A 27,502-nucleotide genomic window follows, 5' to 3' on the forward strand; every position below is an offset into this window, starting at 1 on the left:
TGAGATGTACCTGATATCCACCTCCTGGCATTTCCAAAATCTGAGCCTATAAAGATCCTCTTATACTTAAGCCTGTCTGAATTGAGTTTGTCCCAACCCTCAAGTGTGTCTACTGATACATGGTAAGCAAAGGCACCAAGAAATGACTTTCAACAAATTAATTTATTGGAAACTTTTATCATCATCTAGGATGAGAATCTGGTTGCCCATAATTCACACTCAAACTGATTCACCTACAGAAAAATAATGAAGTATGTTTGGATAAGGAGATACGCAGAGGTGGTAGGAAGCAAATGTGTAAAGCTCACCACCAGACAGGAAAGGGGAGGAAAGTGGCAGGGGTCCTAAGGCTGCAGGGTCATACCTGGTCCTTCTACACTTGAACTGCCAGCCAAGGGCAGTCGGGTCCTGCAAAGCTCTTCTTCACCCACTTCTAAAAACAATTTTATGTAGGTATGTTTGAGACACAGTAAAGCGCACAATTTGCTATGTTCCGATATATGCACACACTTATGAAACCATCACTACAATCAAGATCCCACATCCAACACCCCTTCAAGCCCCGCCCCTGCCCATCGACACCCAGGCAATCACTGATCTGCACTGTCACTGTTAGCTGAATCTGCATCTCAGAATGTTACACAGATGGAATCACCGGGTATGTATGCTTTTTTGGTTTGGCTTCTTCTCTCCCTCAGCGTCACTACTTTGAAACTCATCCATGCTGAATGGTGTTATCGGTAGCTCATTCCAGTGTCTTGGCTGAGTAGTATTCCACTGTACGGACGTACCACAGTTCATCCGCTCACCTGTTGGCGGACAGGCTGCTTCCAGTTTGGGGCTGTTTCAAATGAAGCTGCTATGAACATGTATGGACACACACTCTCAATTCTTTAGGGTTAATACCTAGGGGATGAAATAGCTAGATCATACATTTAACTTTTTTAAGAAACTGCCAGGGGCGCCTGGGTGGCACAGCGGTTAAGCATCTGCCTTCGGCTCAGGGCGTGATCCCGGTGTTATGGGATCGAGCCCCACATCAGGCTCCTCCGCTGGGAGCCTGCTTCTTCCTCTCCCACTCCCCCTGCTTGTGTTCCCTCTCTCGCTGGCTGTCTCTATCTCTGTCGAATAAATAAATAAAATCTTAAAAAAAAAAAACAAAACTGCCAGACTGTTTTCCAAATGACTTGCACTGCAGGGGAGCCCCCGTTCCTCCACACCCTCACCCACACCTGGCATGCTCAGTCTTCTTAATCTTGACCGTTCTAATGCTTTTAACATGCATTAGGACTAATAATCTCGAGCGTCTTTTCATGCGCCTATTTGCCATTTGTAATGTTTTAGTTAAAGCCTCTTCAAATCTTTTACTTGTTTCTTTTTTTGGGTTATTTTCTTATTTGTGAATTTTGAGAGTTCTTATCTATACACATACATGCATTCTCAAAATATACACCAGTCTTTATCTATTATTAACATATTTACTCCAGCGTTTGATTATTTCTGTTGATTAGTGATTAGTGTGGCTTTTTCCATTCCTTTACTTTTAATCTCTTAGTGTCTTTTTATTTAAACTGTGTTTCTTGGAGGCAGCATATAGTTTGATCCTGCTTCCCTCCCCGATCTGATAATCTCCTCCTTTTAATTGGACTATTTAGATCACTCACATTTAATGTAATTATTGATAGGGTTAGGTTTAAATATATCGTCTTGCTATTTTTTTTATAGTTGTGCCATCTGTTCTTTGTTCCCTTTTTCTGCCTTCTTTTGGATCACTGAATATTTATTATGATTCCATTTTATCTCCTTTGTTGGCTTAGCTACAATGCTTTCTTTTCTTATTTAGAGGTTGCTTCAGGGTTTACGGTACACATTTTTAATTTACCACAGCCTATTTTCAAGTGATACTGTGTCACTTCACGCATAGGATAAGAACCTTATCCTTTTAACAGTGCACTTCCCTCTCTCCCTTCCCAACCTCAGGCTTCTGGAAATGCAGAGACTTCCAGTTCACAGACCTACTCCACGCTGAGCTTCATCTCCATTGCTAGGATGTGTAACTAGGAAGATCCTTCTGGAAGGGGCTGCACCAATGAAGCACATAAGTCAGGAGTTAACACTCCTTGCAGGCTCTGTGTTCTGTGCTCCATGCTGACGTAATCCTCACAACCCCAAGTGGTATGTACTATCATAAATGCTACTGCACGAGGAGGTTAAGCAACTCAGCCACGGTCACCCAGCTCTAAGGGGCAGCCTGGCTCCAGAACAGATGGATTTAACCACTATGCTCTACGACCACCCTCTAAGAGACAGGAGTCTGGGAAGAAGGACAGCTGACAATGGTTTTAAACCAGTGGTAACAAACATTTGTTGAGGCTTCCTGCATGCCAAAACCTATGCTGTGGCAGATTGTATTTTCCAAATCTAGCCACAGCATGATCTTTCATCCTACGTGCTCGTCTAGAACCTTGCCACTTCCCCACAAACAGGTGGAGCCTGTGTCTCCCTCTTGAAACCAGGTGAGACTTTGTGCCTGTCTTGACCAACGCAGGATGGAGGACATAATGCTAATGACTTCTGAGGCTAGGTCATAAGGCCCCACCTTTTTCTACTGGGACCCTTGCTCCTGGACCCTAGCCACCATGTTGTGTGGTGGACAGGCCCATGGAGAAGAAGCAAGGCCCCCTGTCCACAGCCCAGCTGAGTGCCCAGCCAACAGCCTGCAACTTGCCAGTCAGCTGAATGAGCCATCTCAAAACCAGATCCTCTAGCCCCAGACAAGTGTCCAAACTGACGCCGTGTGGCACAGAGATAAGCCCCTCCATTGGGCCCTACCCAAACTGCAGGTTCTTGCTCAAAATATCTCAAGGCAGTATCTTCAGCACTGTGTTTTAGGATGCTCTGCTGTATAGCGATAGATAACTGACACGTATCTAAGTGCTTTCTACCAACTGACCTGTGCAATGCTCCCGACAAGCCTATGAAGGAGGTACTATTATTCCCCTTCAGACTTGAGGAAACTAAGCTGCAGAAAGGCCAGGCACATTCCTGAGGCCAAGCAGCGAGCGGGAAGCAGGGCTGGGACACCGAACTGGGTGGTTAGTTCCTCATCAGCAGGCTACGTGCCTCTCAAGAAACGGAAGCCTAGAAAGGGTGTCAGGGTAGTGCCAAAAGGCTGAAACACAGAGCTGCAGTCCCGTCCCTCAACGACGTTACAAGCAGGAGGAGGCACATCTGGCTGCAGCTCGCCCTTGACCATTCTGGTCCTTCGCTGCCCGAGGCCGACACTCCCCGACTCCACTCCCAGTGTCCATTTCTGGAAGAATGAAGCCCTAGGCGCAGACAGGAGAAGGTCAAACCTCCTTCCTGGATGTGCTGGTGTGGACCAGGGAAGCAGGAGCCGGAATGGGCCTCCCCAGTAGGAGAAGCCGCCGGCAGGCAGCTAGACGGTGCTGTGACCTCTCGTGCCTGCGCTCGTCCTCCGCGACCTTCACACGCCGCAGCAGGAGCCTGGCCCGCGCCACAGCAGTCCTAGGTGAAAGAAATAACGGGGCCGGTGTGGGGTGGGCGGCGATGAGCCGACACAGATGGCAGCGGACATTAGTGCCACTCTCCCAGCCGGTGCCGGATGCTGGCATCTGTGTGAGCCCCTGCCTCAGAGGCCCTCCGTGCGAACCTCCTCAGCCCTTCCTCCCTCTTGGGGCTCTCAGCAGATGGATCCAGCTTCTTCCTCCCACCCAGGAGATCCCTCAGCCCTCCTAGTTCCTCCCCTCTAGCCTTCCCCACTTCGACCGCACACCACTGTGACCGGGGGTGGGGTGGGGTGGGGGGCGGCTATAGTATCCTCCAGCGCGAGTCACTCCTTGCTACCCGCGCACCTCACTCACACCCACACCAGCGGCTTTGCAGGTGCCCTCTGGCATCTTCTCCTCAAAGCCACAAACAACAGCTCCCTCCCATTTCTGAAATCCACAGGGACCACTGGGACGGGGAGAAGGAGCAGGCTTCCAGCCTTTGATGGAAAGCTTTGACACTGCCTTTCTCTCCACCATCCTGGCCAGTGAGTCACCGGCTCTGGCAGGGCTCCTCTCCCAAACCCATTTCCACTCCCCACCCTCGCTGGCCTCCTGCCTTTCACCTACAAGACAGCACTAGCCATCGGACTGGCTCCACTGCCCCAGGCTTTCCAGGCCACCTGACCCCAGGCATCTTGTTGGAGGATGAGGTCAGCAAAGCAGCAATCAGACCGTGCTCTGCTGCTTAAAATCTCATAATGGCTTGCCATCAGGAAAAATTCAGACCTCTTTGCCCTGCAAGGAGCTGATACGCATCCGGGCAAGCAAGGGTCTTTAGAATCGCGTTCCTTCCCAAGCTCTAACAGACGGGTGGCTCGTCAGCCTGGCGCTTACAGGCTGGGCTCCAGAGGGCAGCTGGTTACTATGGAGCACTGAGGACGCGGGGGCCCCCACGTGACAGGGAGCACTGCAGAGATAAAACACGTGCTCCACAGCCACGGATCACACAGGGCTGGCTGGTGTGCAAGAGCAGACGTGTAACAGGGCTGCAAAGGGCAGAACGAGGACCCCAGAGGGGATGTCACAGGGAGGGCCTTGCCACCAAGCAGAGCTGACCAACGATGCCCTGGGGAGAGGGGGCTTTAGCTGTCATATTTGCTTTGCTAAAGTAAGTTAGTAAATGCTAGGCCCTATTATATATACTGGGTACATGGTTGTTATTTTATTCTAAACATGATCTATAAGTTGGAAATAATTCTTCATAAAATTATTTTAAACCAACTATTGAATTGTTTGTGCACTCATGTATTTGGTGGGCATCCCCAGGGGCGGAGGGAGGTGCCCAGGTGCCCTGGGGGGAACCGGAGGTACCTGGAGAGCCCCGGCCCTGCAGCAAGGGTCCCATCACCACGGGGCCTCAAGAAGAGGTTCCACAGCCATCCATGGGGATATTTCAACAGAAAGGAGGTTCACCCAGCGAGCGGGGAGTTGGACCAGCTGCCCTTGCAATTCCCAGCATCTGTATATTTCCCGGTACATAGAGACTCCGAGGGGACAGGCAGGTAAGGGCAGATGGCCTTAAAAACAACTCAAATTCAGGAGCTTCCCATGGGGGGGGGGGGCAGCCACCTAGACCCTGCCAGTTATCGACAGGCTTCCAATACCGCCTGGCTGCACAGATAGGGTAAGGGCGTCTCTTAGCACACTCATCCTTCCAGCTCCCCTGAGTAACCGCAGCCCCACAGATCTACATAGCCTTGAGCTCAGCAACTCAGCTTCTGCCCAAATAACAGACTCTTGCACCTACAGCGCCGGTCCCCTGTGCTGGGCACCCTCCTACGCACTCCATATACATAAGAACTTCATCCTCCCAATGGACCATGATTGTCCCCATTTTACGGATGAGGCAACGGCTGCCCAGAGCGATGTGTGAACTTGCCCCGGGTCTCACATGTTTAGAAAGCGAACCAGGTCTGTGTTCGGAAGCACCATGCTAAATGCAGTGGAGGGTCACCCCATGTGCTCGGGCAGGTGGGGAGCGGGGGCGTGAATGGTGTATTATGGGCTGGGAATCAGAGTCCGCATTTGGACACTGCCATAGTCATTGGCCGGGCTGCTGCATTTCCTTTTCCTGGTGATTCTTTCTCCTTGTGTTTGTTAGTTTGAGAGCACTGCATAGATTTGGGGGTACTTTCTGCTGCTCATCTTAGAAACAATGACTGTCAGATCTGGAATGGATGGTAAAGACCACTTAACTCAATGCCCACCTTTCAGAGGTGGGAGACTGGGGGCTGGGGAGTGGGCAGGAGAGCCCAGTCTAGCACTCCCGCCTCCTGGCTCGCCCTCCAGAGCCACTGACCACTCACCCCTCACTAGCTGTGAGAGCCATCAAAGAGAAGCGACCGGGCCTCACACAGACTGCCATTCCCAGTGGCTGGAGCACTTGGGACGCCTAGTGAGGGCGGCGAGTGAATGACAGACAGGCAGAAGGTCTTGGTGGGGTGGTGGGAAAACATTTTCCTTGACCTAAAGCTCTGAGCAAGCAGCTACACCCATAGGAAACCCAGAGCAGGAAGGTTCCTTGGAAGTCAGGAGGCTTAGCCCCTCATATGCCCTTCATTCATTACGCTGACTGACGCCCAGATACCGGTTGCACCCGGCCCGTGAGATCCCACAGCTTATCCGCTCCAGCCCTGTGCATGGCCCAAGCCACCTCTCCCCCAGGGAAGCACAACCCCTTCTGCCAGCTGGGCTCCCTGCCCCCTGCCCTGCCTCTATCTAGTCTCTAGGCCAGTCAGAGAAGTCCTTTGTTGTATGTGTGTGTGTGTTTTAAGTAAACTTTGTAGTTCAGTGTAACAATAATCCTTTAAAAACCTAAGCCAGATGATTTCACTCCTCTGCTCCAAATAGACTGCAGCCTCCAGCTCTCGAGAACGGTCCTTCCCGGATTTAAAATGGCCTATGAGACTGAGACATCTTGCCCCACCCACGCTCTGGCCTCCTTATTGTCCTGCGACAGGCCTGGAAGGTTCTGCCTAGGGGCCTCTGCACTTCCTGTTCCCTCTGCCCTCCCCGGGTTTCTCACATTTTTGGAAGTCACTGGCACGCCCTGTCCTCCTTGTCCTCCTTATGCGGCTCTGCGCTTCCCCCTGGGGTTGTATCACCACCTGGAAAGGCATTTATTTACTTCTTGGCCTGTTCAGTGCCTGTTTCCCTGCCTGGAATGTCAGCTCTGTGAGGCCAGGGACTTTTGTCTTGTTGTGGAGTCCCCAGGGCCCAGAACAGTGCTGGACAGGATGGACACAAACATCTGCATTGAAGCGAAATGAAGCTCCTCCCCAAAGATTCCAGAATCACACTCCCTGGCCGGTGACCGGGGGGCAGGGCCCAGGAAGTATGCACAGAGCTTGGCAGGAAGGCTCCCTCAGGACTACAGTGCGAATGCCAGAGGGCGTTGAGGGGCAGTGACTTGATCTCAGCGTTTTTCTAAAGATCATTCTTTTAAGGATTTGCTGGAGAGGCACTATTTCGTGTAAGAGTAATTCAGGGCAAAACCTTAAAAAGAAAAGGAAAAATATGACTGGCAGAGCCAAGAAGAAAGAATGGAGGAGTCTCCCCTCCAGGGCGGACTTTGTTCTAACCATTCAACCTGATGCTTGCTCAGAACACAGAACTTGGCTTGCTCACTAGGTCCCCAAAGGCAAAGCCCCACAGCTTGTTTATGGCTCTTATATGCGGGGAGAGCTGAAAGGCCGTGGGGGGGGGGGTGCGGTGGACAGGCTGCAAGGCTTTTCAGGAAAGCCATGGGAGATTTCACAGAGCTCCCTCACACCTGGCTCCAGCAGCTGGGCGGCACATTTAGGGATTATACAAAGGGCGCAAATGGAAGGCAGGGAGCCCCTGGCTTGCCCTGTTCCTTTTATAGGCAGGCCTCACGCAGAGGGGGCAGCCCTGCAGCCAAGCCCAGAAGCACTTTCAGTGCACCGCAAATGGGGGGGCTGGGGCACCACGTGGGTCCTAATTCCCTGCCCCCGAACACTGCTTCCCACTTCCTAGGCTGGAAAAGTAGCCACGGAGGTGATGGAAATGCTCCAAATCCCAAGTGCTTCATTGCTGCAGTATAAGGCATGTTCAAAGGCTCAGCAGCTCCCAAGAGGGGCAGGACAATTACAGCCCATACAGGAGGGAAGGCAGGGGTGCGGGGGGCAGGTCAGGGGCCAGAGGGTCGAGGGGGCAGCTGAGCCCAAGCACAGACGGTGGGCCTGTGGTTCAGATGGTGGGGAGCCTGGGGGCACAAGGCCCTGCCTGTTGGGGAACAGATCCCTGTGGGCTTCCTTAGGAAAGACTCCCTCAAAGCAGGATGTGAGAGGCGGCACAGGGACTCCTAGTTCCCCTGACTGGTCACTACTGGGCATGAAGTGCCAGGGGATAACATGTCCCCACATCCTGGTTACGGCTCACACATCCTGCCCACTGGGTCTCCTCCGGATCGTCTGCCTGGGGAGCCTCAGACCCTGGGGGCTGCAAGCAGCCACCTGCCCTGCCCGCCTACGCCTGCCCACCCTGGTTGAATCTGCACTTCCTGGGAGAAATACTGGCCCCCAGGCCTCCAGGTGAATGGCTGGTGCTCCCATGGGTGCTCCTTGCACAGGAGAGTCCTGGATAACAAGCAGTCAGGGGGGCTCTCACCACAGCACCCCAGGTCGGGCCCAACCGACCTCATGAGGATTAACACATGTGACCTCAGACTTTGGCACCGTCCTCACCCGGAGTAGGGTGGGCTCTTCCAGGTGAGCTGGAAAGGCAAGGTCAAGGCATACCGCAAGGGCCCAGCTGGTGGAGACGGGATGACCTCACCACGGGGCTGTCGGGGACCTGACCCTCCACCACCTCCTCCAGAAAGACAATGGCTGGCGGCCCTGGCCTCCGCATGTCCAGGTTCCTGGGAGGCGGCCGGACTGACTGGGAGTGGGAGGGACGAAGGGAAAAAGACACAGCAGGTGCAGGAGGGTGGGAGGAGCAGGCTTCCAGGCCCTCCCAGCAAGCCAGCTTCTCCAGTGGCTCTTGCTCGCAGGAGGTTTTAAAAGAGGTTTTAAAAGGGCCGGAGGAAGCTGACCAGGAACATTCTTGGCAACCAGTAAGATCCCATTCTGTGCCTCCGGGGAAAGTTCCCGAAGAGAAACATTTTGTTCTGCACCTCTGCTGCCCTGGGCAGAGAATGCTCCTGTGAAAACGAGGCTGGGCCTCTTGCCTCTTCAGACGAAGACCTCAGCCACTAAAGATTCATGCAACACCCACTCCTTAACTACCCTCCCTGAATCCTGGCAACCAGCCCCGGGAGATGAACATAAAATCACTGGCTGAAAGAAAAAGCCCAGGCAGGCATTAGAATACGAAACAACAGTAACAAAAAACTGACTCCAAGTAGGAAAGTTCCCCATTCAGAGGACAGGCCGCCAAACCAGGATGACCTGTTTGCACAGATGGTAACGCTTCCTCCGTGCTGATGTAACAGGGCCCAGACGCTCCCTGCAAAACAGCTGGCTGCTTTGCATGCAGCCTCTGAAATGACCCTGCGGGGAATCCAAGGTTTCCGTTCGCTGGAGCACAGCATGCAGCAGCATCCTGGCGGGGCTGGGTAAATAGAAACAGTTTCCATATGCCGCCATAAAGCTGCACCGGGGAAAGAGGGAAAGAACGGGCAGAGGGCTTCTGTGATCCAACCCCCGCCCAGCAAGGGCAGGGTCTGCGTGGGCTGGGGAAGCCACCGAGACCTTCCTCTGAGGCCTAGGACCAGAGGCTGCTGTGGATAAAAGGCCTATGAGCTCCGGGATGGCGAGGAACACCAGACTGTGACGGCTGCTGGGCAGGTGTATGCCGAGATCTCATTCCATCTCTGCTCCTTTTCCTTCTGCTCCTCTTATATGTGCACAACCTCGCCCATTCTCAAACACACACACAGGCCCTGCACATTCTCTTCAAACCTTGCTCCCTACTGGGCCCCTCCCCTCCCCCGGTTCGCCTGTCGGAATCCCTAGAGCCTCAGTTTCTCCACCCATTAACTGGGACTGGGGCCAGCTGTGCTCCGGGCAGCACAGACAAAGCACCCGGAGCCCTCCGGAAACCAGTGCCCACCCGAATGACAATGAGCCATCACCCAACCGTTCACCAGTTGTCGCTGAGAGCCCCACTCCATGGGAAAAAACTCAAAGAGCAGAGGAAAATAAACCAGAGTGACACTGATGAGTTTTCCGGGCACTGCTTCTGCTGCTGGCTGGCTCTTCAAAGGCCCCCAGATAAAAATCGGGCAAGAGACACCCTGCCGCAAGAAAGCAGAGTGCACATTTCCTCCTGCTCAGGCCTTCTCTTTCAGATGACTGGTTGCGAGATGGTGTGGGAGGTAGACCCACGTTATCAGTGCACCCTAGGAAAGACTGCAAACACAGACAGAGCCCCGGGCAGATATACTGACCTCCAGAAAGGCGAGGACTGGCACTGAGCCAACGTAGCTGAATCACTGGCCTCATGCCCAAAACCAGTCCTGCCAAAGGCTCAGGCCAAGAGGAGGAAAGGAAAAACAAAAGGCTCAACTAGGCCAGTACTATGGGTCAAGCACTGTTCTAGAAGGAGGAGCCTTGGTTTGGAAGTAGCCAGGATAATGCCCTGTGCCACCCTCAACTTCGCTTCTGGCCAGCTCACAAAGACCGACGTGGCCAAATCCAGAGAGAGTCTCTGGATACAGGAGGTCAGCCACAGAAGGGCCTTGAACTGGCAGGGAAATGGCTAGAAGGTTGAGAGCAGTAGCTGTAAACAGAGGTTCCTGGGAGGGACTGGGGACATGAGTGCCTCTTAGTAATTAAGGGTAGTGATTACTGCCCCAGGTGCCCACCCCTAGCTGGCTACTCAGGGCACTCGCACCCTGACGTTGCAAACATAACCTTGACAGCCACTCTCCAGGCTTCATAAATCATGCAGTCATCTGGTGGAGAACAAGGGAGGGTGGAATTTTAAAAGGCTGGCCTTCCTGATATAAATATGGTTTAATTTAAAGACATTTATTTAGCACCTACTGTATAGTAGCCATTGTGCCAGGTGTCAGATTTGAAAAAGTCAAACCGTGTACTTTGTCCTCATGGGGCTCACCATCAGGAGGCAAGAGAAGGAATGTGATTCTGGTGCACTAAAGTCACTTCTTAGTTACAACAACCTAGAAAAGAGTACGAGAACTGCCCTCCATGGGGGCTCATGGGCAGAGGCGGGGGGATTTAGGCGTGATGTCTGGGCCAATGCTGAAGGATGAAGGACGAAGACAGTTCACAAGGGGGATGGGATGGGGTGAGGGGAACATTCCAGAAACAGGGACGGTCATGCATAAAGCTCAAAGAAGCAAAAAGCAGGGCATGTTTGGGAAATTTGAGAGGGTTAGGTGATCCTGAAGCTGACCCAGGCAGAGACCAGGCAGGAGGAGCAGGACCCGCTGAGGGAGACGGGCTGGAGCCAGTGGGTTCCAAAGGGAAGTAACCTGACCAGGTGTGCCGATCGGAAACATGTGAGGAGGTGGCCGGTCTTGGTGACCCTAGCAACCACACCTACAAATGCCTCGAGGCAAAACTGCAAGTTCGCTCTCCCAGGGCAACACCGTGAGCGCACCTGTGTAGGGCAGGTGCCTCACTGGGAGCCCCCAAAGCTCACCTCCACTGCCTAAGCCTCCTTACCACCTTGCGCTGGCCACTACTGCGAGCCCCAGCATCACCCCCCACTTCTGCTAGGGCGGAGAGGGAGCAAGCGGTTGCCGGACGCCTGCGGGAAGGATGGGATTTCTCCTTCCTTCATCCGTCAATTCCAAGACTCGAATTGGAATGCTGCTTCCTGCTCCTGTGTCACTGGGTTTATGGAAACAAAGGGCTTTCACTGGTACCGATCACCCATCACTGTTTGCTGAGCACCTACCATGTGCAAAGTGCTTCGGGTGCCTTTAAAAGACATTTGTTAGGTCTGCGTACCCACAAAAGCCCCCCCTTCATTGCTTCTCTCTCTCTCTCTCTCTCTCTCTCTCTCTCTCACACACACACACACACACACACACACACAGAGGCTGCAAGCCCCACTCTGTTTACCCAATGAGGAGTGCAGCACCTGTGCGAACATCTGTCCCGCGTTCACTTGGAAGCATCAGAAATGCTAATTGTGAACCACACGGGGCCGAGGAAGGGAGCTATGGAAGAGTGTGCGGGGAGAAGAGGCATCTTTCACCACATGCGGCACTTCTGGAGCCCCTACAAGAGGTCAGCAGACAAGCGGCATTCAGAGGACGAGTCTGGCTATGAGACTCACCCTCCACGATGCCCCTGTTGCGTCAGCTGATGCGTCAGCACAGCTCGGAGGTCTGCACCAGCCCCTGCTTGGGAGCACCTGCCGGGCTGGCTGGACCCAGCTTTCACAAACACTGGCCATGCCCCAGCATCTGGACCTTCTGTGGCTGCTGGCAGTTATGCTTGGAAGAGCAGCAATGAGGAGTGAGGTAGCCAGAGGCCTGGGCCTCTTGGGGAAGTGACAGTGGTCGGAAGCCGACATCCTGCAGAGAGCTGGAGGGCTGAGGCATGCCACTTGACAAGAGACCTGCGCTTGTCTAGCTCCTGCTGCACCCACAGGAGCCAAGTGGGGTCCGAGAGCCTGTGCAGTCGGCGGTCAGGCACTGCCCTCGGCCTCCTCTTCCCTTTTCCTCAGTTTCCCTTCCTGTCAAGTGGGGCAGGCAGCCCAAAAGAGGCATCACGGATAAAGAAAAATACAATGGAAACCAAGAAGCCAACCTGATGAGTGGGCGAGAGACAGAGCTGCTTGAATTACACAATCCCTGTAGTGCGCCCGGGATGGTGGTCAAGTGAGTGAACACATTATTCCTCCATTTTCCATTTAAGAAAATGCCCAAACCAGCCAACATTCCTTAAGAGGAGGTCAGGGAATTTAACAAGAGGAAGAGCACGTTCACGCCCTCCATCCAGAGTCCTTAAATTGCCTACTCAGGGCTCAGGAAGGGGCAACATCGCCACTTTGTTGAAAATGAAACCCTGATACTTTATTATTACTTATTGTTTCCACTTCCTGAGTTGGTCCTAGGCGATGTTATATGGAATTTCCAGCTTAATCTTTGTGTCAACCCTGAATGGAGGTATTCTTATCCCCATTTCACAGATGAAGAAACCGAGGCTCAGCTCCTCACCCGAGCCTGCACAGCTACCAGCTGGTGACGCCAAAATTTCAACCCCATCCTTTGCTGTAGACCGAGAGTCCCTGGAGAAACAGTAGAATGTTGCAGAGTGCCGGCAGACAACATCGCCCACCCAACACACACACGTTTCTAACGGCCTGACAACTCCCCAAGCAAACCCTGTCTCCAGACTTGAGAGTCTCTAGACACGCTGGGCACGCCACACACGAAAACAGCACAAACTAGCCTGCAGCACCAGCACACGGGCCAATGGGCCTGCAGGCTGAGCGGGCTCTGGTACTGAACAAATCTGGGCCCTGTCGAGGCGACCAGACCGGCCTTGGGGTGCGCCGTAAAAACTGCAATTGCAGACGACGAGGCCAGCCAGCCAAGTGTGAACAGCCGAGCCCGCAAGAAGAGGGCACCCTCGGGAGTCATAGAGAGGAGGCATCACGCTTGTCGACGACCACCCACAAGTGAGAGCCAACACATCCGGCAGCTTGGAGGGGCTCCAAGCCATTAGCCAGCACTGCGCACCATCACTCTGCCCAAGCTGATTTTCAGCAAGAGCTAAAGGAATAAAATAAAATAAAATAAATATTTTTTAAAAATAAATACCCAATCCAACAAAAAGAGAGATTATAGCAAGAGAAAAAAGGCAGCCTACCAATGGCAGGGTGGTGGGGTGAGGGGTGGGAAGGTGGGAGCTGAGCACCCCAGGCTGCCACGGCAATTATGGGACATGTATGGGCTCCCGGAGAAGCACAAAGTGCTAGAACCATCCAAAAAGTCAGCTCTTCCCAGAGGCAACAGAGACCAGGCCCTGCCTGGACTATTTCTGACCCGTCACATGTGTATGAGTCTCCTTGTCACCCCAGATGGCTCCAGGAGCTGGCTACACTGTGACCCACAGAGTCACTTGGGGCCTTGGATGTTCTGTGAACCTGGTGAGTCACTCCCAGATATGTTATTTCACATCTATTTATAAAGTGCTCAGGCTATGAGTAGAAAAGACACGGTCTCTGCCTTTGCAAAACTTATACTACTAGAAAGAGGTACATCTGTGCCCCACATCAACACCCAAAACAACAGCAGCTACCCAGACGTTACACTGTGGGGGGCACTACGGCTTCCTCCCCTGTCCAGCCGCCTCCAACGGGCATCACAGGGACACTCGAAAGACATCCACAAACAGGTTAAACCCTGATTGAAAGGAACTTGGTTTATAATACTCAACTCGACCCAGGATGAACTCAGGGGTATTAATCAGACTATGAAGATGCTTTGCCGAACTCAGCCCTCTTGCCCATATTTTAAATTATCTACTTCACCAAAATTCCATTTTCTTACAACCTTTAGGAATCCATCATGGCACAACACGAACCTCGATTCAGTCTGTAAGACATTAATCAAATCTATCACACGCAGGTGCTGGGGAGGGAACAGGCCTCTGCACCTGGAAAGCAGAGAAGGAGGTACAGACAGTGTAGAGAATGGGAGGGTGTGGACCGGCAGCCACTACCCTAACTGGTTAGGGAGGCTTGGGGAAGGCTGGGTGGAAGAACAGGACAAAGGCCTTCAGCTGGAGAAAGTTGGAGGGGGGACAGATCAGAAGCAAGAGACAGCAACCCCCAGGGACATTGGTACTGAAAAGTGGTTTAAATGAGAATGCAAATGAGATTATATGAACGGTGCCATGTTTTCAGACTTCTGATTATCGGTCCTGAGTTCTGGGGTGGAGTAAAAGAAGGGAGGCCGCTCAGCCCAGAGTGTAACTGAGAAGAAATTTCTCATGGCCTGGAAAGTGCTGGGACCCCTGCCAGGGGCTCGGAGCCAGGCAGGGAAGGTGGGTCAGAGCACTTGGTTTCCAAGGGCTTCATCTTACACTTGATCCGAGAACTTGGCCTAACCTTCACCATAGGAGCGGGTGGAAGTTTACGGTCTCCTTGTCTACGCTCTGAGGTTAGTGAAACTTTCAAGGCCGCTCGAGCCTGGGCAGAGAAGCGCTCCCGCCGTGCAAGGCCTGAGAGCAGAGGTGGCACGGGTCTGGAATTAGGGCTCGCCACACACCTGCCTGCCCCAGCGCCCACCATCAGTGACAGAATGAATGGGTCCCCCTCTGCTTCGCTCTCTACGCCTCAAACCACACATCTGCAAAATGGGGATGCACACCATTACTGCACACGGCCTGCTAGGGTAAACCAGCTAGAAACGTTGTCGCACACGTGTTTTCCTTCTGCAATCCAGTGTCACAGTGCTTGCTGCCTCCAACAAGAGAGTAAGGAGACTGGCTCGGGGAAGACAGACTTTAAGGCAACATAAAGGACACTGATTTGCAGCTATTGGATTCAGTGTCGGGCCTGGGAGCAGGGGTGGAACTCACAGGGCGCTCATGGGAGATGTCTGTGAGTGTTGGTCCATAAGCTGGCTGAAGCCACCCGCTTCACCGAGGAGAGTCCCCAAACGTAATTGAAGCTTTGTGGAAATACAAAGCCCCTAAATCATGCCTTCCAAAATAAAAATAAAAAGACACTACGGCTGCAATATCATGCTCTGTGCTTGCTTTTATAGCTAAAACACAGATATATATAGAGATATACGTATTTTATAAATTTGCAATCCAAATACCCCAGTTGTATTCACTTCCTCAGTACATGAAGGGTGGTTACGAGGACAGAACCCAATCCTCTTTTTCCCCACGGAGGGGAAATGCGACACACGAAGGCTTTATCGTTTAGGAGGACAGACAAAGTTAGATCTAGCTTCCCGGCTGAGCCGACTAAGAACTTCCTGATCGACCCTCGATTACAATGGATTGTTCCGGGGGTTGTGCCAGTGCACTGGAACAAAGCAGAAACTTATCTGCCGGATACAGTCGGACGCCATGCTTTTTTAAATCAGGAGAGAAGGTCCTTTCTGATCCTAAGGGCTTGGCGCAGGGGACCTAGGAAAGGCATGGTGGGCCAGGGCACAGCGGAATAGACTCATCTCAACCTCGCTCTTCTTTCCCTGACTCCCTCCCCCTTGTCAGATGCAGCCCCTGATGTGTCTAGGAGGTACTCACCTACGCCCCGGGCCAGGTGAGCGTGTGTGAGTACTCCCCAGTTCTGCATCGTCCAGATGTTTCCTGAGCGCCTAGCACGAGGCAGGCGCAGTGCTGAGTTCCAAGGCTGTGCGCGTGACCCAGCCCTGGGGAAGGCCAGAGCCTGGTTGGGAAAGTGAGAAAAACACCAAACCTGGATCCCGCCGCTAGAGAACACCCTAGGAGTTTCCTCTCCACCAATCTCCAGGGAGAAAAGTCATTCCTGTTCAGGGCTCGCCCACCTCAGGGCTTCTAAGGAAGAGCATAATGGCGGCTGGGGAAGGCAGCCAGTGCTGGCAAGAGGTCAGAGGGGAGATGCTTTGTCATCACGTCACTTTCTGGCCCGAACAGACACGGAAACTCCCAAGCCCTACTCAACCAAGTTTGAACTTGGCATTCTAGGCTCTCCAGAAAATAGGTCTGCCTGCTCTGTCCCTAATGATGGCTCACATCCACCAAGGGCTCCATCTGGTGCAAATGCGGCCCTGTACGGAAGGTCTGAGGCATGCCACCTTGTTTAACCCTTGGCAGTAAATGGCAGAGAGGATTCAAACTCAGCTAGTCTGACCCACGAGCGCATACTCTTAACCACGGCCCACATCCCATGAGCCCCTGCAGCACTGGCCTCTGGCCTGCACAGGGAAGGGCACACCCCCCATCCCTCTGCCCATGCCACCACCCCTGCCTGTGTCCCCAGCATCCCCAATGCCCACCTGTTGCTACATGCCACCCGGCCACAGGCCCGTCTGCTACTCCCTTAGTTGAGCCTTCACTGTCACTCGGTCTCTTGACTCCTGCCACAGTGTCACACCTGCCCTGGTGCCGTCCCGCCAGCGCTGTCCCCCGCCAGCGCCGTCCCCACCAGAATTTACTCCAAAGGCAACAAACTCAATGCCTACAGGCCCCAGGGGGTAACAAACATGGGAAGCTGGGGTGTGTGAGACCACAGGTGCTCCATGCTCATCTCGTGACCAAGCATCAGGCCTGCTTGATGATGCCACTTCTGAAAACACTGTTCAGGCAGAACAAAACAGGCCCACCAGGTCCCTGGGCTGCCACCACATTACCCGGTCTCCACACCCAGCTCCAACCACTCCTCGCAGAGCGTCCTGCATGAATTCTCAGACACTCCCTGGAAACATGACCATGTCACTCTCTAGTTGAGAGCACCCTTTTGGGCCTCTCCATCATCCAAGATGAGGTCCCAGCTCCTTGACCTGTCCCTGAGGGTGGAGGGGGACAGAACCTCCAAGATCGAGAGCCAGTCTGTCCTCCCCACCCTCCAACCCAAGCACCCCCTACACCCACCCACTCCTACACCTCCAGGCCTCTGCCCCCTTGCTCCCTTCCTCTGGGACGGTCTTCCACTCCCTGCGCATCTCCTTAAAGACTCGGCACGCTCAAACACAGTCTCTCTAGAGCCTCTCCTAATGCTGCTCCAGCCCCAAATCAGGCAGACCGACTCCTCCTACCCCATATCCCACCTCCCCTGCCTTCCTTATTCTCCCAACCTCCAAATCCCTTCCACGGTTATACATGCCGCAAAAGGAACACGTTACATACTCGTCTGCCTCACAGCCAACCAGACTATCAATCCTTTCTTCACAAGCCATAACTACATCTGATACATTCCTTCTGACCTCCATAGCAGTTGTTCTAAGTTTTTCAAAAACTACGCAGCTGCCAGCTGAAAATCTCTACTTAGTTTTTCAGTTGACAAGACGACAGTGATTATTAAAATAAGGAGAATTAGGAGACGGACACTAGCTATTAGACTACTACTTTTTTTTTATTTCTAACACCTGCTTGAGTATTCTACATCTCAAAATAAAAGCCAAAAAAAAAAAAAAAAAAAGAAGAAGTCCCAGCCAGCTTGGATCAAATAGCTAAGAACAGAGAGGAGGACCTTAAAGTTGGACAGAATGCAGATGAGAAGAATGGAAAATGGGCGCTCCAGCAGAGTCATGTGAATCGTAGCCCAGAGGGAGGAAAGGATAAACAGAAAAGGAAGACGAAGGGGTTTGTGGGGAGATGCGCCCGCCTGCTCTGTCCGCTTATCCTTACGTGCCTGGCACTTCTACCCCCTAGCTTCGGCCTCCATTCCACGGATGGATGAAATCTGGTCTTTCTCTAGGCAAATCATGTGTAAGCAGAGAGAAAAACCTCCCGGCCGGTTCTGATTCCCACTGAATGCCACCCAAAGGTCAGGAACATCTCACGCGCCACAGTTCCTTGGTCGATTGTGTACTGTTCCCTTGTTTCAAAGTAGCTGGTTCTAAACAGAAAGCCGAGGCTGAATCGGGGTGCTCTCGCTCACAGGTCATAAAGCAGCGGCCCACCGACCAGATTTTATTCGGTTGGCTGTGTTTAAGAAATGAGAACTGGTTACCGAGATTTAAAAATCAGAAGACTTCCGATTAAAAGTGTAGGTTTTGACTTCTCTTGATACAGTGGAAAATCTGGTAACAACCAGTCTGTGATCCTACAGGGCAGCAGGTGCCAGAGTGAAGGGGCAGGTGAAGGGGCAGCTGCTGGGAAGTGAAGCCCCAGGCCTGCCGGGCCCCAGGACCTATGCTACAAGGTCAATTCCGTTGAACCAGATCCTCATGAGTGGTTCGAGTAGAGGCAGAACTGCACATTTTTACAGCGAAATAAGTCCCTCCCACAAAGAACAAACAAGGCAAAAGGGGCCCCTGGTGCCAAAGGCAGCCCGAACACCCATGACCTAACTCAGTTATCCAATCCAAGGACGTCCTCCAGGGGGATACCCTGGGAACCACTGACCTCAGGGGGTCGCCCTCCTCAGGACCCCAGCCAGCCTTTTGAGCCTTATGCCACACTCCCACGCTGGTGTTCCTTTGTCCTTCCTTTCTATTCCCCAATCTTGACTCCTGTAAGTTCTCATTTTCAGCCCCACCACCGTGATGGAAAATTGAGCCCAATGCCTGTGTGGAGGAAGAGCTGAGGAAGGGCATGTGGGGAGCAGAGAGCCAGAGTTTTCTACTGGGGGGAATCATGGGTGTCCTTTGTGGTCTGGTTTTTCACGTGCCCATGTTTTCTGGTTCCTCTGTGATGATTCAATAGTTTGTACAATGATACCCCATCAGCTTGGTTATTTTTACACTATGAAAAGAGCTCTAGGTATGGAACTCCTATTTAGAATAACATGCCTCGTAGGAAATAAAAGTTAAAAAAAAAGAGAGAGAGAAAGAGAGAAAGAGGGAAACTGACTTTCTTTTGGAAGAGAAAATTCAGCCTAAAATTCTCCCTCTACCACCGAGCTTACCCCTTGGCACGTGGCACATGAGTTAAGGGCCTGAGTCTGGGGTCAGAAGACATGAGTTAGATGCTGTGGCCCTTCCTGGCTGTGTGACTTTGGGTAAGTTTCAACCTCCCAGAGCATCGGTTTCCTCGCCTGTGTGCGAGGCTCCTGAAAGCGCCGGCCACACACACCTGCTGGGACCACCCAACGAGAGAGCCAGCGCGAGCAAAGTGCTTCTGGACACTGGCTGGCATGTGGTAGGGGCTTCGTACCCGAGAGCCACGATCTTCATTGTGTATGACCTTACTCAGCTGGACTGACGGGGCGAGAAGGGAAGGAGTGAAGACACGTCCAAATGAGGGAATTTGCCCCAGCAAAGGGATAAGAATGGAGAGCTGCCCCGTGGGCTCCCTGAATGCCAAGGTGGGATGGAGGCAGTTGGGAGACCGCCATCGGTCTTGGGGCTTCCCCTCAAGAGCCTGGGTTTCCCTCCTGGGCCACCATTTGAGGCAGCCTCGGGGAAGGCACCGCCATCAGGAGCCCCAGAGACGCTCTGCTGTGAGCCATCCAAGCCCTCCCATGTTCCCTCCCTGACTTGGAGGCTGAGAAGCTGGCTGCTCTGGCTCATGGAGCACTCCAGAGCAAATGTGAACAGAGACCACCCCCCCGCGAGGCAATGGGGGAGACAGCAAAGCAGCCGGTGCTCCAGCCCGCACCCAGCTGCCACGACTGCCATTTCGCCATGGCGGCTTTCTGTGTGCGGAGGGGAGAGATGGCATTTCGTGGCGGGGGGCCCAAGGCAAGAGACAGGATCCCCTGTCTGAGACGCGGAGAGCTGAGAAAACAAAGGGCTTCCAGTCTGGGTTATGAGGCTGGAACCCAGCAGGCTGGGTGCTAGCTCATTTTAATGGGTGCCTCCGCCGGCCTGGTGACACCCAGCATTCTGCCTTGGTGAGGCCCGAAGAAAGCCCAGGGAATGACTCTGCGGAGCCAAGTGCCCAGGCTCCCCGGGAGGCTGTGAAAATCTAATTGCTGTTTGGTCTCCAGCTGCCATGCTACCTCGGCTTCCTGGCTTGCCAGTGGCCACCCGCAGTGCCAGGGGGGAAGCAGACAGGATTCAGATCCTGGCCTGGGTTCAGAACCCCTGCTCGTGTACCATGATGTTCCAAAGAAGCAGCCCAGTCTCCAGCGATGACAACAATGCCTGTGACTGGCCGAGCACTTCTCATGGGGAGTATGCACATGATCTCACTAAATCCCAACAACCCTCCTGGGAGATGCTAGTGTGACCCCACTCTACAGACTAGGAGGCTGAGGCTTACAGAGGCGAAGATCCCTACGTGGCTAGGACTGGAAGCCAGGAGAGTCCACATGCTGAATCAGTCTACCACCCAGGGTATCACAAGTGGCAAAAGCTACATCAGTCCCTTGGGTGGTGTTCACTCTTTGGCGAGGACACTGGGCAAGAATCGTGGGCCCAGACTTCTGTGATGGAGAGGTCACCTTGGGGTTGATCATCCTCGGGTGGACAGCCCCCCCTGCTCTTTCCCAGCTCATCCTGGCTACACCTGCCCCAAGGCCAACAGCTCTGGCCCACCTTGACTGAGCCTGGTGCCAGCTGCCTCTGGCTACATGAAGACTCTAGAAAAGGAGCCAGGATGCCACATGTTGGCCCCCTGCAAGGTGACAGTGGCCCTCTACACTGTTAGATACGGCACTGAGCGAGGTAACTCCCGATGACATACTACGCATCAGGGTGAAGGAGGAAGCAGGGGCTCCTCTGTTTTGTTACCTTAGGCCTTATCCCTGCATGGCTTGTCACCTGGAAACCAGGGACCACCGGCACCAAAGTAGCCCCATGAGACGAAGTGTCTTGGCCCTGCCCCTCGACCCCAATCCTTTTTATACCCAGAGAAAGCGTAGTGCAGGCCCATCTTAGGCAACTGTTGGGTCAAAAGACAATGAGAAGGCAAACGGTGAGTGTGACCAGAATTCCCTTGGAAAATCCTTCGTATTGCCCGCAGCACTCAGACACTATGGTCTAGCTGCGGTCTAGACCATGATACACAATGCAGACTGTGGGCTATTTCGAAACGACGCTGTCAAACGCCAGCCCCACTGCCCGTTTTCAAGGTTATTCCTAATTTCCAGGCTTTAAATACCTCTGCTTCTACCTGCGTCCTTTATCAAGCTGACATCTTCTGCCTATGAGTCATTCATTAGCATTTCGGCAGCCGCTCTTATAGCCCAGAGACGTCTGAGTCTTGGATAAAATCCATTCTTGCCCACAAAGGGGAAAAAAACAATCCCAACCCTCCAGTTTCCTGTGGAGATAACACCCCACCATAGGCCACCCCTAGCGTAGGGTCAAAGGTCATAGGCAGCACAGCCAGTTTCCTGTATACTTGGATCTGAGGAGTGTGCAGGAGAGTTACAGGCCGAACTGTGTCTCCCCTAAAATTCCTATGTTGAAGTTCTAACCCCCAGGACCTCAGAATGTGGCTGTATTTTAAAGGGGTAATTAAAGTAAAATGAGGTCCTATGGCTGGGCACTAATCCAATCTGACTGGTGTCCTTGTAAGAATGGATTAGGACACAGACACCCAGACTGAGGGACAAACATGTGAGGACACAGTCAGAAGGCAGCTGTCTGCAAGGAAAGCATGGAGGCCTCAGAAAAAAAAACTAAGCCCGCTGACACCTTGATCTTGGACTTCCAGCCTCCAGAACTGTGAGAAAATGAACTTTGGTTGCTTAAGCCCCCCACTCTGTGCTATTTGTCATGGCAGCTGGAGTGGACTAAAACAAAGGAGTATACAGGTACAGAGCCAGCAGAAGGCCTCAGGGACAGCTGCTGGGTTGGGTGGAGACCCAGGCCCGACCAAGGCTTATGCCCTTAGAAAGCTGGCTTGGTTCTCAGCGGCTCATGCCCACGTTGCTGCCAACTCTGCTGAAGGCCTCTGCCTGAATTCTGCCAACTCCTTGATACCGCAAGGGTTTATATCAGCTACAGACTGGGGGTGATGGCAGCAGCCTCTAGGACGATCGGCTGTACTGTGAGCAAGGAGACTCCGAGCACTGGTTAGGAGAAGAGGCAGGGGGAGATGCTGCCCACCTCTGACCAGGGCCCTGACAGCCACTCCCACGAGCTAGCTACACGGCTCCAGAAACCCAACGAGGTTTATTTCCACCATGATTTGTTGAGTACCTATAATACTGCAGGCATCAAGCCGGGTGATACCAAGATGAATGGAACTCGGGGCCCAGGAGGTAATCAGATGGTTAAACAAGTCACTATCACACAGTAAGCTACTTGTAACAGTGGAAGCCTCATCTAGATACCAAAGCAGAAAAGAGCAGTGAGTAATTAGCCGTGTCAGGAAGGGGAGGTTCGGTGAAGCCTTCAAAGAGATGGGATTATCAGCAGGATTTCCAAGACAGAACTGGAAACAAGAAACAACAACAAACAAGAGGCTGGGAAAGGCACTCCAGACAGCAACACCAGCAACGCAGAGAGGTTTAAGAATGCACGGCGGCTTCTCAGACCTAGCAGCAGTGTGACACTGCGGGCTAAGGCCGGAAACGGGACCATTCAGGCAAGAAGGTGCCAGAGCATGCAAGGCCTTGTACCCGGCTAAAGAGCCTGGCTTGCATCCCGTGGGGGACAGGGAGGTCCTGGGGAGCCGCAAGCTGGGGAGAGTACTGGGTCCGATTTGTGTTTTAGACAGGCTGCGCAGACAGCAGGGACGGGGGACCTTGGGTAGAAGGTCAATGCCAAAATTCAAGGACGAAATAACACAGGCCAAAACTGTCCTCGGACAGGCCCGACCGTTTTGCCAATGAGCCTTAGTGGATTATACCTATTAGTTCTTGGAGGTTTGAGCAAATGACCTAGTAAGAGGGTGGGGGGAAACTGAGGCACCAACACACTGTGCAGAAAGCACAGTTTCCCTGGACCTTGATGGTTTTATATTTCATTGTTTTGAAACAGCCAAAGAAGCCACCAACTTCGCCAAGATAGGAATAGCCTCACTAGCGGCCCATCCAAGGTTGGTTTTATTGTCTATGTGGCCTTTTCCCACTCAAGCTCCATCAGTGGTTCAAAACCTGATCTTGACACAGAACTAGGCTGCTCTTCCCACTTTGATCTGCAGGACAGCCAGACACCCTGGCCATCAGCTCTGATCCTGTGGAAGGACCTAAAAGAGGCACCCATGACAATGACCAGGATTCCAATTTAGAATCTTGAGCCCGACAACTTCCAGAATGATCCACACCCTTAGTATGTCAACCGCCCACCCTTGCAGTCCATTCCCTTGTTGGCCGTGGACCTGACCACCCCCCCTCACTAGGGTGTATCCTACTTTGAAGCTGAGACTAAGAGGGGTTGCCTGGGTGGCCCAGTCGGTTGAGTATCCAACTCATTACATAAAACATTAAAAATGAAATAAAAATGAAGCTGAGGCTAGGTCACATTCATTTACATCACTCTCTTCAAAGCAGCTTACATAGTGGTGTGGTGGTGGATATCAGAGGAGCATTACTGCTTACTAGCTGTGTGACCTTGGACTTGTTACTTAACCTCTCTGAGGCTGTTTCTTCCTCCGTAAATATGGAAAATAACAACAATCTTATCTTCAGGTTATATGATGAGATTACTATACGTAAATGCTAAGGGCTAGTACTTGCATTTATTAAGGGCTTGTGATGGAACAAGGAGGAGAAGCAGGAGAGCCAAACAGGGAGGAGGGGGAGGGGAGTCAGGCAGTCCTGGGTTCAAATCTATGCTCAACCACTTGCTTGGCTGTGTGACCTTGGGCATGCTATTTTATCTCTCTGACTCACAGTCTCCTCCTCTGTCAAATAGGGATAATACTGCCTACCCTGCAAAAGGATCTCAGTTAAGATAATAGATAAGAAAGAGCCTAACACTTAGCCTGCCGGCTCTAGGGCATTTAAGAAGTGAGCCTGAAGTCAGAGCCACCGATTTCTGGGCCCTGAATGGTGCTTAGGAAAGAATCTGATTTCTATTCTAACCTTCCTGGACCACCCAGCTCTACCATTTTAAGTGGGGTGAACACGCTGTGGCAAGGACAGGCCAGTTTATAGGGAGCCAGGCCTCCCACAGCACGCCCATCCACAGGAACACTGCTGTCCTTCATCACTTCCAAGGGAAGGCTGCGGAGCTCCCTGAGACTCAACTATGTTCTCTCTGGACAAAGGAGATGGGAGAGCCAGGCTCGTCTTTCCCTGGCCATAAGTGTCTTCGCTTGTGAACTGGAGGACAGCAGTACCCTCTCTGTCCTGGCTCAGGAGCATGGCTAGCGGATGGAGGAGATCCTAAAGTGTTAGTACCTGACATCTTAGGACCCTCCACAAAACCAAAGCTATTTTCAGCTCTCCTGGACCCAAGGCCTGAGCTTATGAGGGAAATGGCTCCGGGACAAGGACCAGAAAGCTTTTTAAGGTCTCTCATTCTGCCAGAAATACAATTAAACTGTAAAAAATTTAAAGCTCACCTCTCTTGGGCTCACTTTGTGCTAGGCTCTGGTTTAAGAGGAAGACAAAGCAAAACTTCACACCCTCAAATCAATGGATCACGACAAATGCTTGCTCCCCTCCTGCCCTGTCCTGGGCAATGCAGGGACTGAGTTCCAGAGTGGAGAAGCAGTCATCTCTGCTTTCCTGCCAACAGTTTCAGGTTGGACAGAGGAGGCTGGTGTTGAAATCTGTTTCTTTTTTTAACACGGAATGGGGCAGGGAAACTAGCCAAAGAGCAGATTTGCCTTTGCCCCACCAAGCACCCACAAACAAAGCCAGGGTACCTCAAGTGCAAGGGAAATAAGACTCTGAGGGAGGGGAGAGCCCTGTGAGGGCAGGCTGCTCCCTCTCTGGAAGCATCTCTAAGCTGGGGATGCAAGATAGGACCCCACGGTCTCCCAGTAGTTTGTGTCCAATGTGGGGTCAGGCATTAGCGTACATGTGTCTAGCTACCAGATGACCAAGCCCACAATTCACCCCCTGAAACAGAAAAGCTGTGCCCCGTCCCTGGCGCACCCCACAGTCTTACTTCTGCTAGGCAGCTCCTCTTGGCCCAGGCCGTTGGAGGGAGCTAGTGGGGCACCGCCACCCTCATCCAAGGTCAGAATGAGGGGAACGTCGTCGTCTAAACTCACGGCCATGCTCTCTTCTCCTGCAGCCCTCAGGATGCGATGTCCAGAGCTTTAAATAGTCTCTGCTTTGAGCTCCCCTTCAAAGCCACTGGCCCAGAGGTGCTTCCCAGAAACTCCTCCATCGGAGGCATCTTCTAGGGTTTGGGGGATAAAAAGAGAAAAACAATGATCAAAATACAACCACTACTGACGAAAATGTTCTGGAATTAGAGGGTGGCAATGGTTGCATAACCACGCAAATGTACTAAAAACTACTGAATTGTACCCTTTGAAATGGTGGATTCTTTATGGTATGTGAATCATTTCTCAATAAAGACTATTACTGTAATAGCATTTAAATATGGGGGGGGACTCTGTAAGAACAAATACTGAAAATGTAAGCATAATTATGTCTGGAGATTGAGATTATGGCTAAGATGTTCTACCTCCATCCCTCTTTATCCTTGTTTATGTGTTTTGTGAGGATTTTAAAGATTTAAAAAAAAAATACAACCATTAAAATAACAGTAGTTCATACTCAATGAACACTTACTAGGTACCAGGGGTTCTTCAAGCAATTTTTAAGTAAATCTGATTGAAACTTCGTAAGAGTAAGTAGGATTATTAGCCCCCATTACAGAGTGGGAGAGTCTAGGCTCAGAGAGATTAAGTAACTTGCCCAAGAACCCACAGCTAGAAAGCCAAACTTTGAACTACACAGTCTGGCTCCAGACCTGTTACCCTATCCACTACACTACAGTTTCTCCGAGACCCAGCCTTGGTATTTACGAAGCACCTAGCTTCAATGACGTGTAGCATTAGCGTGCCAGATCACCTATGCGTGCCCCTATCATTCTTATATAGGCATTATTCTCCTAGATTTTGGTTTTAGGAGGAAGGAGAAGAGTGTTTTTTAAAATGAAGTCCAGAGTCACACAGCAAAAGCACTCATCCTGGACTCCCAATTTTAAAACACTCAGAACTAGCCTGTTACAGTTCCTATTTATACACATTCCCATTTCCGCTGAGTAGGACCATACGCAAAGTAAAGACTCAGCAGATCTGACAGCCGACCTTTGAACTTGAAAACAGCAGCAGGTTCCTTCCTCAAGCTGAGGCCTTGTGGGCTCAATCAAATCGGCCTCCAAACTCACCCACTAAATGGCAACCTGGCAATTTGCATGTTTCCCACATCACCACCGCAAGTTCCTGTGCGTCAATATCTTCTTAAAACTAGGCAGCGAAAGTGAGCGCCATTCTGTTTGCTAAGCCTGTCGCTCTCTGTCCAGCCAACTTCCTGTAAGACTTTTTTTTAAGTTCTCCCCAGGTCTGGGGATTAATTTTACTTTGCAAGCTCAATAGTGGAGAGAAAAAAGAGGAAATCCCATATGAGATGCTACCATTCAGCTGTCTTAAGAATTATATGTTTTGTTTATTTTCATTTTGGTTTAACTTTTTACCACAGGTATTTTCAAATATACTCAAAAATAGAAAGAATATGTAAAGGAACCTCCTCGTATCCATCTATCACTCAGCTTTGACAATTAACATCTTGCCACTCTCTCCCATGTTTATTTTACAGGCGAGAGAATCAATCAACCTTCTCGTCTCATCGAGAAGAGGTTTCTAAATTTTTATTGCTGTTATTGTAATGGTTAGAGGTTTTTATTTTAACTGTTTAATACGTGACTGTTTGGTTGCAATGCATGCAGTATCTTAGCTCTGTGGATCTCAACCCAGGTGACTTTGCTCCCCAGGGGATACCAGCAACATAAGGAGACATTTTAAATTATCATAACTACGGGGTGGTGGTGCTCGAAGGCAGAGGGCAGGGATGCCCCTAAACATCCATCCTACAATGCACAGGCGAGACCTACCACAATATCAAAATATGTGGCTCAAATGTCAGTAGCGCTGCTGTTGAGAAATCCTTTTTAGCTAATACCCCACTTCACAGATGAGGAAAACCGGGACTTAGAGGGGTTAACTTAACCTCTTACAAGCAGGCAAGTTGTAGAGCCCAGATTTCACAGGGCAGTCTGAATTCAGGGGCCTCCCCACTTAATCATTACCCTCTACCTCCTGGCAGGTCCAGGCCCCCAATTTGAATTCAAGCCCATCATTTTGTAGAGAGGGAAAAACTGAGGCCCAGAGGGGAGAAGAGACTTGTCCAAGGTCACACAGTGCAGGACTCCTGAGTCCTAGCCTAATGCTCCTTCGGCAGGCTTAGCTTCTCCCTCTACAGAGGACCCAGAAGGGAAGGGTCATCCGTGGGGTCAGGTCCCA

At 51.8% G+C, this 27,502-nt stretch overlaps 1 protein-coding gene across 6 annotated transcripts in view; it reads right to left on the minus strand.

Moving 5' to 3' along the window:
• Positions 1-27,502, minus strand: part of TPCN1 (two pore segment channel 1) — a 58,761-nt gene that overhangs the window by 30,699 nt on the left and 560 nt on the right. For 3 of the 6 annotated variants that reach the window (XM_045776272.2, XM_045776276.2, XM_045776291.2), the window contains exon 2: positions 25,135-25,371. In XM_045776272.2, the coding sequence (XP_045632228.1) occupies positions 25,135-25,246 (112 nt within the window). In that variant the 5' untranslated portion in view covers positions 25,247-25,371. Of the gene's footprint in view, positions 1-8,332; positions 8,460-25,134; positions 25,372-27,502 lie in introns of those variants that run through there. The other 3 variants (XM_045776280.2, XM_045776301.2, XM_087857323.1) reach the window with 2 other exon arrangements.

This window comes from Ursus americanus, chromosome 30 (genome assembly GCF_024610735.1).
Source record: "Ursus americanus isolate L20-20 chromosome 30, mUrsAme1.1.p, whole genome shotgun sequence".
Lineage (NCBI taxonomy): Eukaryota > Metazoa > Chordata > Mammalia > Carnivora > Ursidae > Ursus > Ursus americanus.